This window comes from Poecilia mexicana, unplaced genomic scaffold (assembly GCF_051168715.1).
Source record: "Poecilia mexicana isolate PSO_F unplaced genomic scaffold, ASM5116871v1 scaffold_16, whole genome shotgun sequence".
NCBI classification, from domain to species: domain Eukaryota; kingdom Metazoa; phylum Chordata; class Actinopteri; order Cyprinodontiformes; family Poeciliidae; genus Poecilia; species Poecilia mexicana.
The window spans coordinates 23,023,556-23,038,241 of record NW_028263385.1 but is presented as its reverse complement, the minus strand read 5'-3'; the positions used below and the strand labels follow the sequence as shown (position 1 = coordinate 23,038,241).

Below are 14,686 nucleotides of genomic sequence, written 5' to 3'. Positions count from 1 at the left end.
ATAAAATTCATCTCTGGGTTCTAGAGACATCAGAAGACTGGAATGGACACAGCTTAGGATGAGACGGTTTAGCTCTCCTCAGTCATCGTTGGAACTGTGGAGTAAACAAAATATATGAACACAGCAAGCTCCAGCCTCATGATACCGCCTTCCAAGAACTGCAAACAGGATGGCTTTGAGAAAGTTAAGAATGGCAGATTATTTGAATGTTTGCGAGGACACCTAAGATACATACACACCCACACAGAAAGGGCATGAAAGCCTCCTTCCCGGCTTCCACGGGGTCAAAAGGTGACATTTGTTGCCCTAGGAGGTCAGGCGGTGTGCTGACATTGTTTAAAGAGATTAAAGTAAGTGTTTTATCTCTCAAGCTAGGTAAGCTTCGAATCTACATGGGGTTGTTTTCTATCTTACACTCAAAAGCTCTTTTGCGATGATAACCCACTTCTGCAGATGGTCAATTTCCAACTACTCCACTATGGTTCAGAATAACTTCCCAGTCGCTCCCTGATGACTTTACACACAGCATTTTTAAATCGAGAAATCTTCACGGCAAATCTGTCAGGAAAAGGCAAGCGGTTATTTAATTAGAAACTGTAGATGAAGGGAATAAGATAAACTGTTGAAACTTTATGACGGTATTGCGGTGTAGCGTAGAGGCTGTCGGTTTCAATTTATTTCAGAACATTCACGCCAAGTTAGTTCATTTCGCAATTAGAAGGTGTCAAGTCCTCAAACAGAGTTTAACGCGCAGTGATTGATTTTTTTCCCCCCTTTGTTTAATTTACCCTAAGATAATGAGGCTCAAAGCACATGTGTGATCTATGGAGTCCTGCTGCAGCCCTCGGGCATCCCTCGAGACACAGTACAGCTGGAATGGGCTTGACGTCTCTCATCCCATAGTAGTGATGTTGAAGGCCTTGAAAGACACAGTGTTGCACCCGGGGGGACGGGGAGAAGGATCTGCCTCGAGCATGATCATGCAAACCAGAAAGAATAAGAAATGTCTTCATCTGGCACTGATTGCTGACAGTTGCACTACTTGCAACAGAGAGGCCCACACTGATTAAGAGTGGGCTATTTTAATGTATCTTAATTAGGCAGATGGCTTTTTTAGCTGGAGCAGCAGAGCACTAACAGCACTGCCTGCTCCAACTTAATTAAAGTTTTAGCAGCACTGATAACGATAGCAGTGTGTCCTACAGTCTAAATGGACATGTTTCAGGCGAAGAAAGCTTAAACGCAGCCTGAATACTGGAAACAGCCACTTGTCGGCTTGACTTGTTGATCGTTTACCAGTTAGCGAACGTACCATACGTAGCACAAGATCTCCAGTTGAGCCACATTCCCATGTATGTTTTACACCCATGCATTGACCTACAAGGCTACATATGGTACATGTTTAATCCACAGCTGCATGATTTATCTAAGTGCTGTGCAACCGTGGCAGCTATGCTTGGGAGACGCTTTGTCTGCGCCGTTGATGATCAACTCACATTAGCTACTTTCTGATTAATTCTGCAAACCCCTTTATGACCAGTTTTGGGAACATTTTTAATTAAATTACAGATAGTTAGGTGATTCTCAAATATGGGTTAAAAAAAAAAAAAAAAAGAAAACTTGAGATGTACGCTTCAGAAGAAAAGCAATGTACTCCTCCTGAAATAGTGCAACAATGTGAATTCTGCAGCCTCCATCGCAAGGCAGACGACTATACGCCATGGGGCGATAGAAAACGAAACATATACTTTACAGAACATGACAGAACTTGTTCTGCAAAATGCTCATTATGACCTCACTTTCAGACACACATGGATACGTCAAGCCGTTTGACAGCCACTGAAGGAGTAAGCCAAAGAAGTAAGGTGTTTAAAAACGAACTTAGAGGATATGAAAAGGATTATAAGGCTATTAGACAAGAAATCATATCTGAAAGTCAGAAAAGAGCCTGAAATCTGGTGCCATTATCATGCCAAAAATCAGTGAGTTTATGCTGTTAGCCAATGAAGAAGTTTATTTTCTTATTCTGCTCTAATACATTTCACTATATGAAGAGAAAGTCAAATCATGTATGTAAAACAGTAAATCACTGAGAAAATCCCATATCAGCAGGCTGAAAATCTAGAAATAAAAATCTCCCTGGTGCATTTCCACATATATGAAGAGGGTTTATCAATAATTTATACCAACAAGAAGAGCTCATATGTCAATGTATGATACAAAAGAGTTTCACTTGCACAGTAGTCCCCAGAGTAATCCTCTGATCCTGTAGCATTTAACGTCTTCTGTTTCACTGCTTTGATTTTCACTGCCCTCACATCCAGGCTGCTGTTATTTTAAAGAACAGCTTTGGTACAGTGCACTCGTTAGATGTAGGAAATAAACACGATTTACAAGTAAACTTGTGGAAGTATATCGAAGAGCAACATAGGGGTTGTACTAAAAATTCAAACATGAAAACAAAAACCGTCGTCCTGAAAAGACCGAACAGATCAGACGAGGGTGACGCCCCCTCTCACTTACCACACCCACCAAACTGAGCTCCCACATGTTGGCTCCCATTGCAAAACACAACCAGCTCTACCCCTCCCCTAAATACATTCACCCGACCATAGCCCAGGACCCCCACCACACCCCCCTCCGGTCTCACTCCTCCCCTCGTCTTGTACACTTTGTTCCACAACATAAACAGCGTGTTCATTGAAGAAGCGGAACAGCTCCAGTTCAGTGTGCGTAGTGGAGAAGGGAGTAAAATCGATGCACTAAGTGCAAACTAAACCCAGGAGGAGCTGAGGAGGGGCTCCAATTATTAGTAATCAAAATAATTTAAAGAAGCATGTTTTACACGTGGACAAAGAGCTCCATCCGCTTGTCTACTACATGATCCTCCAGTCACTTTAGAGCCCTGCGACTCTTTTGCATAAGTACCTCCAAGTTTTATTGATTTTTTTTAATAATATACTTTTTCAATGGTTCAGCGAGGGAACATTTCATTTAGCCCCTAAAAATACAGGAAATTCATTTGTAAATTATGAGATTTACAAAACCGTCAACCCGTTTCTTCAGCAACCCAGTTCTCCGTTATGGAAGGAGAGAGTTTAACAGAGCATCCTTGTGTTCTGCTTCAATCAGCAGATTAGACGGCAGTCACTCTTCGCTGGACGTGCTTGTTGCACATGTTGATTAGTCATTAATTGGCAGCTTTCATTATTTGGGAGCAGCAGCGTAAAGTGGGGCTATAAGAGAGGGCCTGATGTCATGCCGGGGGAGGTTTGAATAGCGCCACTCTGGGAGAAAAACCTTTTGGAAATCCGGACAGTGCCTAATTGGATGAGGATGTCATTCGGCCGCCTGGGAGAACCGCGAGTTATGCAATAGCACAGATGAATGAACGAGGGTTGGAAGCAGCAATGCTCGTAAAGTTGGCCGCCGTGTTGGTCTGTCTGGTGCTATAGTGGCAACATGACTGCAACTAAATGATGAAGTACCCCCCACCCTCCAACGGCCAATGGTAAATAAGAGCTAATAAAGCCATAACTGCATCTGTGCAAGTGTCACGGCTACACCACAACAGACTGTCAAACCCAAATAAAGTTGACCTTGATTTACTTAAATGAAACACGCCTCCAATCTAGGTGTCCAGTTAGAGGAAAGTGGGGAAGAGGATATATTTAAGTTACTCAGGAATGCAAACAAGTTTAGAAAAAAAAACAAAACATATCAGCAAGGACTTAGTATAAGTCTCATTTAAATGTACTACTGTGTAGCTCATTAAAAACCTCAAGAGCCAGTTCCCTTGGAATAATTATTAAAAATGAAAAGAAACTCATAAACTCATTACTTAGACTGTAGACCGTCAAATATGCAAAGCCTAAAACCATACAAGAATGAAACCCTTTTTTTTTCAGTATCATTTGAACTTATGTTGACTGGCTTTACAAGTAGGACAGCTTGTCCGATGGGTGAACTCTCTGCTATGTAGAAAAATCTCAAAGTTAACCACTTTCTGTGCCACTCAGGCGGTCAAAAATACATTTAGAGGGAGAACAGAGATTAGAAAAGCTATTTACCAGAAAACATGTTTTCTACGTATTGAGACAGATCATCCATTTTCAAGAGAGCAAGGCTTTCAGCACATAGCAAGCAGGCAGATCAAAGTCAATGGAAGTTGTTCCGTTTCATCCTATTGAGCCTCTGCAGTGAACAATGTTGATATTGGACGTATTAGCAGGCTTCTCTGAAATATCAAAGTTAAGGTAGATAGATGATGCCGTATAGTTCTGCAAGAGAGATTGAAATCGGCTAAAATATAAATTGGCAGGTCTAAGGTTTACAAAATATAGAGATCAAAAATTAGGCACTATGTTAGGATTGGTGCACCCTAAGTTTAACAAAAGAAATCTTCTTTTATCTTTTGGCATATTCCATAAGGGCTCTGATCAACAGAGAAAAAAAAAAAAAACTGGATAAAATGGAGAAACTACACCAAGCGATGGGGTAAACAGATGAATAATTGGGTGAAAGTAAACCGATAAAGAGAGGTGTCGAGTTCAGCACTATACATACACGAAGAATCGTTTTGTCAACACGTTGCATCAACATTAACACTACCTGTAGCCACCTGAGCCCACGGTACCTCAGGTGTTCAGTTACCCACCGAATAAAGGCAACATTCTTAACTCTCACTCAGGCACTCAGCCATATTTGGACCAGAACCAGACATTGAGAAACTTAATCCACTGTACTTAGACAAGTAAGCATTGCATCACTTTAGGTCAAAAGTGGAAAGTGGTGAGAATCTGGTTTGCACAGGTCCATATTTACAGGGTGGAAGAAGAGGAGGGACTAGGGTACACCACAAGGTTTTTCATTCTGGCAAAGATTTAATCTGTTAGAAACAGACTATCACTAAACACGCTCATTTAATAGTTACACCAATTGCGAAACAAACACGCACAAAACAGAAACAGTCTTAGGCTGCAACACCTTGTGGAATATGAACGTGTGCTAAAGTAAGCCTGCTTATGCAACAGCGTCAATACTTAAACTTGAAAATAAATAATTAAATAAAAAACAGTTCCCAACATGCCCAGATTATTTTTTTGCCAACACTGACAGCCATGCAAAGCATTCTGGTACGTAAGGTGTCATTGCTTCACATTTAAATCCAGTCAGATCCAATGACATGAACTGTGCTGTGGATTGGGTTAATGGAGTCATGACATCAGTGAGGGAGTATTAACAGCGTATAAGCCCAGCCTGACCAGTGCTGAATGACCGCTGGCTGACGCAAGACCTGATGGAATGCTGCCTGCAGCATGACCAGAAGCTCATATGCCCCAAGTAGAAGCTAAAAGGAGCTTCTAAACGTTTGGATACTCGGGACTTTGCACACACTGTACAGGCAGAAGACAGCATCTGAGTCCAAAAGCAAGGGTTTGACTGTCTGAAACGAAGGCAATCCGAGTAAAGGTTATTGTATAATTACTTGGAATTGCAGCACTCATCAGCCTTCTGGCAGCCAACAATCGCGCAAAGTTCCTGCCCCATCATGCCTTTGCTTAACATGGACTTGAAATAGCAGAATGGTGAAAGAAATCACGGCTCCACTGGTTGGTTGCCATGCACACAGTGATATGACCACAAAACACAATTTCAAGAAAACAGAAAACAATTAATCTCCAAGAGAAGACAGCCACAGCAAGTGTTTGACTCTGGTTAGTAGCAGTTGACACACTATTAGCCTGTTTACCTATAGCCTATACACATATCAAAGGATTATACTGAATGTTTTACATCTGTGCTGACTGCAGTTGACCTATACTTATTTTAGAATCCTAGCCTTACAATTTAGACTATTTGCAAAGAGGTAAAATAGTATAAGTAGTTTAGTTTTCAATTGTGAAGAATAGGAAACCATGAGAATAACCTAATGGCTAAAGGCAAGTACTGCATGCCAGGTAGTCAACACTCTGAAGAGGCTGCAGTGGCGTCAAGGTGTTTAGGTCGTCCATCGCTGCTTACAATTAAGATGCTTTCGTTATTTTAAAGTTGAGGTTCTCAAAAAGTTGCATAAATCATTGTAGTTAATCATAGTCAGATCCATCCAGGACACAATACCAGTCCATCGGAGGGCATAACCTATTACCGTATATTCCGCACTATAAGGCACACCGGATTATAAGGCACACTTTCAATAAATGGCCTATTTTAAAACTTTTTTCATATATAAGGCGCACCGCATTATAAGGCGCATAGAATAGACACTACAGTAGAGGCTGGAGTCACGTTATGCATCCACTAGATGGAGCTGCATTAAACAGAATGTCAACAAAACAGTCCGACTCTGGTCGGTGAGGAGAGCCTTCTGCGACTGGGCTGGGGCGTGGCCGGACGATGGTCACCCATAGCGCTTCTTCTATGGGCGAAAATGAAGTCGGCGGCTGCTTACCGTAGTTGCTAGACCTCTGTTGGCTCATTATTGGTCCATATGCAAGGCGCACCGGATTATAAGGGGCACTATCGGCTTTTGAGGAAATTGAAGGTTTTTAGGTGCGCCTTATAGTGCGGAAAATACGGTAATTAAATAAGCTACTCGCTTCATAATCCATCAAAATTTGGTTAAAATAATTCTGAATGTTTGTTATTCTTTCATATCTTGCATGCTAAGGTTTTCAAACATATTTCCCAAACTTCAGTGGACTGAGAAGGTACATAAACAATGAATGTTTTCAGTTATTAATATGTACCCTGAGTAATGGCTATGGGGCAAAAAGCATAAATAAAATAACCACAAAACCTTTGAAGCTCTAGCTCGAGTTTTAAACCACTACTTTCCTAACGTCTAGGCACGATAAGCACACAGGTAAACAAGAAAAAAAAAAATTGAAAACTGAACTTGAGTTTATTTATTCATTCAGGAATGTGTAAAATAATAAAACAGATTATATGAGCTGTACGAGATTTAGTGTTAGTTTTAATCAGTGGTCTTTGTGGCAGGTAAAACCATAAGAATGTGGTGCTTTTGAAATATAAGACTGAATGAGCTTAGAGCTTAAAACAAGGCACAAGCAGGAGATTGATCTATAAGGTATTCACAAGCGGTGTTACAAATAGTAAAACATGAATAATTATGGGAGTTTTCCCTCATTAAGTAACTTTACTCATGTTAAAGATTTGAATTTTTTTTTTTTTACCTGTATTTAAATCTACCAACTATGTAGTGTTGCATTAATGTGTGTAATGCAACACACAATACTGCTATGCAGCGTAATGCAACACTACATAGTACTACATAGTATGTACTACCGCTATGCTCTCTTAGTATGAGTACTTTGGGGTGTTTAGGAAGGGGTATTTGCTTGCTGTTATCAGTTTCTGCTACTAGGCGTCTCCACATCCTACACAGTGGACTTATCTTTCATCTTTTCCTTCCCTCTTCTGGTTTCATTTGTTACTGGACTGTAATTTGGACCAGTGACTGCATCAATGCTAATATTTCAATGCTGAGATTTGCCGCAATACGCTTTTAAAACAGACCAAATAAAAGGGAAGTGTGCAAGTTGAAGCGTGAAGTGGCAATGCGATTTCAGCCGTACGTGTTAACATACCGTATCAAGTAATGTTTCCAAAAGTTTTTTTGTACCAGAAAAAAAACAAAAAAAAAAACATATTTTGTTATGTCACAAAAAATGAAAAGAAAAGTGACTTGCTATCAGTTAGCGATGTTTGATTGGTTGAAGGATGAGCTCAGATATCTGTAACATTTTACCCATATGTTGACATTTCCACATTCCATTAGTAAAATGTTATGGAAGGAAAAATCAAGAGTTTCTTACAATCTTTGACGATGAATTTCAATGTGACTGCCTTGAAATAAAATAGTAATAGTTGCAGTAACACTGACACTAAATAAGCTCATGTTTATCCATGTATACATAAATTGCCACACTGCGATCCTTAGGACACAAAAAAGAGGCCCTTTTGAAATCGTCCTTATAAAGCTTTCAGTCATGGTCAGAAGTGCAATATCAGTGTGTGCAGTTGCATAGATCCAAAGGACTGCCTGGATATATTTTGTAGGAAAATATATTTCAATTGTCAGGCCTTCATGCTCTGCATATCAGTAATATGTCTCGTCAGTTGGATGGAGTCTAAACTGGCCTCATTCCCCACATGTGATATATGTTCAGTAGCAGGGATGATAAATCTCAGAGTCATAAAACAAAGAAAAGTGATGCAGTTAGTCTCCTGATAATGTGCGTCCCTGTTTCAGTTTTCACCATACAGAGCAAATGTTCAGGAGTTTTCAAAAATTTTACATCTAAAGTTTATTTAGCTTTTTTGTGTTTGGTTGTTTTCTCCGTGTGTGTGTGTGTGCGCGCGCGTGCGCGAGTGTGAGAAGGGGGCAAGATGACATGTTAAAGGGGGATTAAACTGAAATTTTACATTAGTTGCACCTATGGCGATAAATAATAAGAGATAACATTTTGAAAAGGCAAATCAGATCTCCCATAATGCATTCTGAAAAGGAGTCAGAATGCATTATCAACTGCATAAATTTGCAGATGGGTAACAGACCACTAGGCTAGCTTAAAAAAGGGACATGTAAAACTTGAAGAAATAACCAATTAAAATCTAATTCACCCCAGATTACACAATCTGGTCAGATTTAATCCAGTTGCTTCAACAACCCAGCAGCTGCAAGATCTGCAGGGGGGCAGGGGGGGGATTAAAAAAAATCAAACAAACACAAAATGTCCACGAACCCAAGACTATAAATCTCCTGGAGATAAGAGAAATCTCCAAAATGCAGTTACTTCAAGAGATCCTTACACAGTTCGGATCAGACCCCCTGGAACCATCCCATGGACCTCATGGGGATCCCCGGAGTCGACTTTGGGAACCACTGCAGTGAAACCACTGGAGTGTCTCTGGGAAAACGCCTCCCCCCCAAAGCCTAAAGTAAATGCTACCCAAAGGAAAACCAGCGATAAGGCGAGACTAGTGGAACTCCTTCAGAACTGAGGTGTGGGACCGGGGAGCGTCGAGGGGTGGGGTGAGGTGAGGTGAGGTGGGGGTGCTGGTGCAGCGTGGCTATCCACAGAATCCCGCCGGAGGGGTCACTGTGTTCTGAACCGTAAACAAGGATCAAAACCCTGCTCCCCCTGGAACACCGGGATCAGAGTCGGAAGTTGATTGGGAAGCGCGCATGAGACTCGGCAGTTCGTCGGCATGTTTCGAGACACCGGAACAGGCTGAAGTGTCTCCAGTGGAAGATTCCCACTGGTGGGACTGCAACGGTCCACTCCGATGAATCAACTTGGCTAAAAGTCCAATGACCGCTTGGTGGCTGATGTCAGAGAGAGGGAGCGGGGCTCTCGCTGAGCGGTTACGCAAAGTGCGCACATGTGTTCCCAAACAGCATGTGTCATCATATCGGCACATTAAACTTTTGCTCAGTGTACTAAGGCACCCACTTTCGTTTTTGTCCTGCATCCACTTACACACAGACACACGCAAACCAGTACGGAACATAATACATGTTTTATCCGGCAACGTGCGCTCACCTTAAAGCCAGATCAGATCAGGACGGCTCCGATCCTCGTGGGACAAAAACGTCCAGGCAGGGTGAAGATGAATCTACGGAGCTCGATCAGGCCACGTTGGTCAACATACCCAGATTGGACAGATAGACAGAAGCAGCGGGAGGAGGAGAAGAGGAGGAGGAGGGAGAGAAGGAGGTAGGAGGAGAAAGGAAAGAAAACAGTGGTAGCAAAGACTGCGGGGCAGCTCATCTCCTGCAGCTGAGGGAGGAGGACACACGCACGTACACGCGCCCAAACATACAGGAGCGCAAAACAAGCTCCTCCCACTTATGCATAGGCCGCTCCCACATGAAAATGGTTCAATAATGAGGCGGCTGGGTCTTGCAAGAAGAAAAGTGCTTCCCTGTGTCTGCTAAAGAAAAGTGTCCACCCAGCCCGACACGGACACCTCCGTCTTCCAGGTTTGATAAGAAGGATGATGACGTCGGGGCATTATAGTATGCAGAGTTAGACTTCTGCCACACACAGTGTTTTCACCGCAAGCAAGACTTGAACATACGTTTGTCAACAAAGGCCTTGTTTCTTTCCTCTCTTCTGTAGAGACCACGTTTGTGGAGTGCCTCTCTGCAGCTTCTCTCGTTATGATCATGATTGTTATGACTTTTCCTTTCAGAAATATGTGTTCCAGATTAAAAAAACACAACTATAAAAATAACTTGCAACATTTTACATCTACTTTACCATTACAACTTTTGTTGGCCTTTCATTATAGCCCTCATAATACTCACTCATATATTAAAAACAGGCCAATTCTTACCCATACAGTCCAGTCTTAGTGACAGATTCGGTAACATACAGTCCAATTCAGTTGTAATTATAGTGCAGTCTGATTATGCCATGCAAATTATATTTGTATGGCTTTATAATGCAATTATAAAGTCAGTTGCATTGAGTACCTGAATTTGTACCACTCCCTCTGAACATACTGACCATGAGCAGCTATTTTTGAAGATCATCAAGGCGGAAAACATTTGGGTTCCTGTTTCTGTAGGAACCTGATGTGTCTCATTCAAACAAAAACTAAACTAAAAAACAAAATAAATAAAATTAAACAGCTGAATCTGTTAATGATGATGAAACTTTCATTCTTTTGCCTCTTAGTTTTTTACTCAACAAAACTTAGAAACCAATAAAATGTTTTCTAGATTTGGAAAAGCTCCAATTTTGCCATTTATTGTTTCTTCTCTTCCACTAATATGTGCTTTTGTTTGATGCCTTGTGTCACTTTTAAAACAGTGCATGTACATAAGGTAAAAACTGCAATTAAAGAACCATGTTGTGTATCTTTTGTATTATTTTCAAATGAGTGATTATTTATGACTAGATCATAAATGATCTCATGTAGACTTTAAGCACCGGAGCAGAGCACAGCGCTCTATGATACTCCAGAAGCTCAGGGCGAGGGACAACCCTCCAGTTTTTATGAAAGTCTTGTTCTGACGAGCACAATCTGCAGTGAAAACACATTTTGCCACAAGGTGTGTAAATTGCACAACAGGGGGTCAAATCTCATCACACCAGTTCACGCTCACAACTGTTGTCTTTGTATACCTGCGAGCGTTGCCGAGTTGCACAAGACCGTGGAGTATTTATCGTACAATTTGAGATCAACATCAGAGCTGCTCAACTGGCTTGTTTTTGTGTGATAAAGTTCATGAGCCACTTTTTAAATACGTGGAGCAAAGTCCACACATTGAAGCCTTACTGAATTAAACAGAACGGAAATTTATCTCTGAAGCAAAACGTAACATTTTGTCACATTCAACCCGCAAAATTACCGTATTTTATTCTGACTTTATGTGATCAGCCAACACAAAGTGGTTATAAAACAAACCACTCATGCCTTAGCAAAACTGGGAGTTTAACACTAAAAGGCAGTTGCACGCAAATGACTGCAACACTTTTCAGTTGTATTTTTTTTAAGTCAAAAATGTATCAAACGTGTGGATATTTTTGTTGATCTATTGCAGAAAATTTTAATAAGATACCCTGAAGGTGGCATGGTGATACTGTTGAAAAGTTTAAAGGGCTTTGCAAAGGATAGATGGATGGATGCTGAAGACTTCTACTGCTGGCTGAGAGAACATGAGGAGTAACAGCATTGGCTTCATTTTTTTTAATGCTTGGTAGAACATTTCAGATTTGAAATTTGAGTGCACAAGTACACAGCGGTAAGCTGTTAGGATCAAAACGAGAAGGCTCCTGCTGGGCACAGGCTGTCCAGGGGTTTGGTGCAGTTCAATGTTGTTGAATTCAGATGTTTACAGATTCTGTATAAAAAGACAAAGTAGTGCTTTTATCCTTAATGTCCGACATTAAATGAGACCAAACGTGTCCTATGTAGGTCAGAATTAAAAGATTTATGTCTGACAAAAGCTAAAGCAACTTCAGGAAAATGTTTTAATTACTTCTAAATATTCTTTAAATTCTGAAGTTTGAATAGACTTCCTTGATATTTGTAATGACACTGGTAGCATTGCCTCTCTCAAAAAAGTAATTCTGTGACTAATTTGGCAGTGTGCTGTAGGTCATTGGTCATTTGGAAGACTTATTTGTGCCTAAGCTTTCACTTCATGAGTGACGTCAAAAAGTTGTTTCAATATTTGCAGTGCACCAGTCAGTCCTGAAGCAAACAACATTATGCAGTCACCCCCATACTTCACATGTGGGAAGTTTGCAAATTTCAGTAAAAGATTCCTCTCAAGCCGTGTCAAAAAGGTCTTTCCTGGAAAAACAGTGCATGTAAAATTCAGATGCATAATCTCAACTTAGTGAAATGCTTATTAAAATCAGAATCTACCTTTATAATTAATTACAGACATAAGCAACATTGCAAGCAAGCACCATTTTTAAAACTTATTAATCCTTTGTGGAATCTGAAAACAGAATCTGAACTGTGCGTTTCATTCTGCAACTAATGGGCATATTTTGTGTCCCTTCTTTGCATCGGGGGTGAAACGTAGAGCGAAACGGTGACTAACATTTCAGGAATCAGGAAGTTCACGGTCCTTTCTTTAAAAGTAAATTTGTATGACCGCACAATGATGAGTCAGGACCATGAGCTGCTGCTCGGAATAGCAGCTCCTCTGTGGTGTGCCCGAGAAGTTGTATTTCATAAGAACAGCAGGATGACCACAGCCTTTGGACAACCTCAATGCTGAAAGAGGCTCCAACACACAAATACATCAAATACACTTCGTGCTCTAAATACAACAGCCTTATACAATCGAAAACCGTTCACAAAGCACTCTTCTTTTTCTTGATTAAAAAATTATTTATTGAATCAAAAATGTAGGTAAACAAAAATAACTGTGCAACTCCCAACAAGGAAAAATGATAATAGCTTATAAAAGACTCAATCTATTAGTATCATAAATCAAATCTATGAAACTATCTTAAATTTTCACACACAAAAAAAGAAGAAAATACACAATTGTGCATTAGGCTTAAGTCTGTATACAATCTAAAAGTATTGAAACTGTAGTTGAACAAATCTCTACGAAACGGTCAACTGAACTCCGTTTAGTCAAAAATTACCTTTAAATATACAGCAGCAATTAACTGTACCTGAATCTATCTTCATTCTAAAGGCGATTAGGTTTGAATCTACTTCAACAGCTGTGCAATGACTTATCAGGTTCATTACAAATCCTGGATTCCCCTTAATATCACTAGGATGGGTGCAGAAAAAAACAATAAGCTTAAATTGAGGCAAATATAAGTTTACCTACAGCTTTACTTAATGATCTAGATGAAAAGATGAATCATTATTAGTGGCCTTCTAAATACGACACAAAACAGTTCTTTGAAACTGTTCAAAACAACAAAAAAGTCTTGAAAAAGCAGCTTGAAAATGAACATTTCCAGGCACGAGCGAGTTATCTTTAGTGAACTGCACCTCAGATCCTAAAATTGTTGATGGTGGCAACAAAAAAAAAAAAAAAATTATATATATATATATATATATATATATATATATATATATATATATATATATATATATATATATATATATATATATATATATGCAAGCATTGCTTGTCATAGTTTCATATGCTTGAAATAATCTTAAAATGCAAAAATATTAAATACTCCAAATCTGGAAACATCATCAGACACTGTTATTGCACTCATTCTACAATTTACGAAGCAGACATTATAGACATAACACTGATTCAGCAGCGGCGTAAGGCATCCATAGCTTACAGCGGTACAAGGTCAACAAAAAGAGGAACAAAAAAACTAAGTAAAAGTCCGGTGTACCATAGCTTTCATTGGCACATGTTTGCACAATGTTCTATAAGAATAGATTTGAGTCCAAATGGCAAGGTATAATCAGAAACATCATCATGGTATAACACTGGATACAACCATTTTCCAAAGCGTCGTGCGAGGTTGATCCATCTCATATCGTGGGTGTCATTTTAACTGCAAACATTTTACATTTGACACCTTTCTCAGACTGTTCCAAATGCTACAAACAGGCAAATATTGTTCTCAATAATATCCCCTCTCTCCAGTTCCTCTAAAACTGCATTGATTTAAGCATAAGGCATCGGATGCTCTAGATGTAGTCAAAGTAGACAGCTTAAAATAGGAAATCTATTTATTTAGCTATTGTAGGGCAAAACCCTTCTCTATGATGTCCAGTGACTCAGTCCAGGCATGTCTTAAAAATAATTTGAATGTTAAAAAGTATCAATCGCATTCCAGCTTGAGTCCTTGTTGCTGTGATCTGGAAGTCACCAGCTCAATGCTGAAGGATCGTTGATGAGGTTTTATGAATAGTTCCCAGCCTGCCGTTCACCTGGACAGTCTTTCTGGGGGCGGATACCTATTTGAGGGAAAAATAACATGTCACTTTTGCATCACTCCACTATGAGGAATAATGGATTAGTGCCTAACAGTGCGCTGGCCCTCAACAATATTCATATCTCTTTAGTCATGTGCAAGATGGTGCACCAGGCAGAAAAGACAAAAACGGAACTTATTTTGTGTACGTGTAATGCTAAGTGTGGCTAAAGTAAAACTGCACATCACTGAAAATCACCTACACAGAAATACTGAATGTTGTATCA

The 14,686-nt window shown here is 40.1% G+C and overlaps 2 protein-coding genes across 4 annotated transcripts in view; both read right to left on the bottom strand.

Moving 5' to 3' along the window:
* Positions 1-10,423, bottom strand: part of grb10b (growth factor receptor-bound protein 10b) — an 84,036-nt gene extending 73,613 nt beyond the window's left edge. Inside the window, exon 1 of the mRNA XM_015001030.2 lies at positions 9,570-10,423. The gene's annotated coding sequence lies outside the window, so the exon portion shown is untranslated. The remainder of the gene's footprint in view (positions 1-9,569) is intronic.
* A 3,283-nt stretch (positions 10,424-13,706) lies between these two features.
* cobl (cordon-bleu WH2 repeat protein) overlaps positions 13,707-14,686 on the bottom strand; it is a 52,877-nt gene continuing 51,897 nt past the window's right edge. For all 3 annotated transcript variants that reach the window (XM_015001017.2, XM_088013563.1, XM_015001020.2), the window contains one exon: positions 13,707-14,442. In XM_015001017.2, coding sequence (XP_014856503.2) covers positions 14,359-14,442 — 84 coding nt within the window. In that variant the 3' untranslated portion in view covers positions 13,707-14,358. The remainder of the gene's footprint in view (positions 14,443-14,686) is intronic.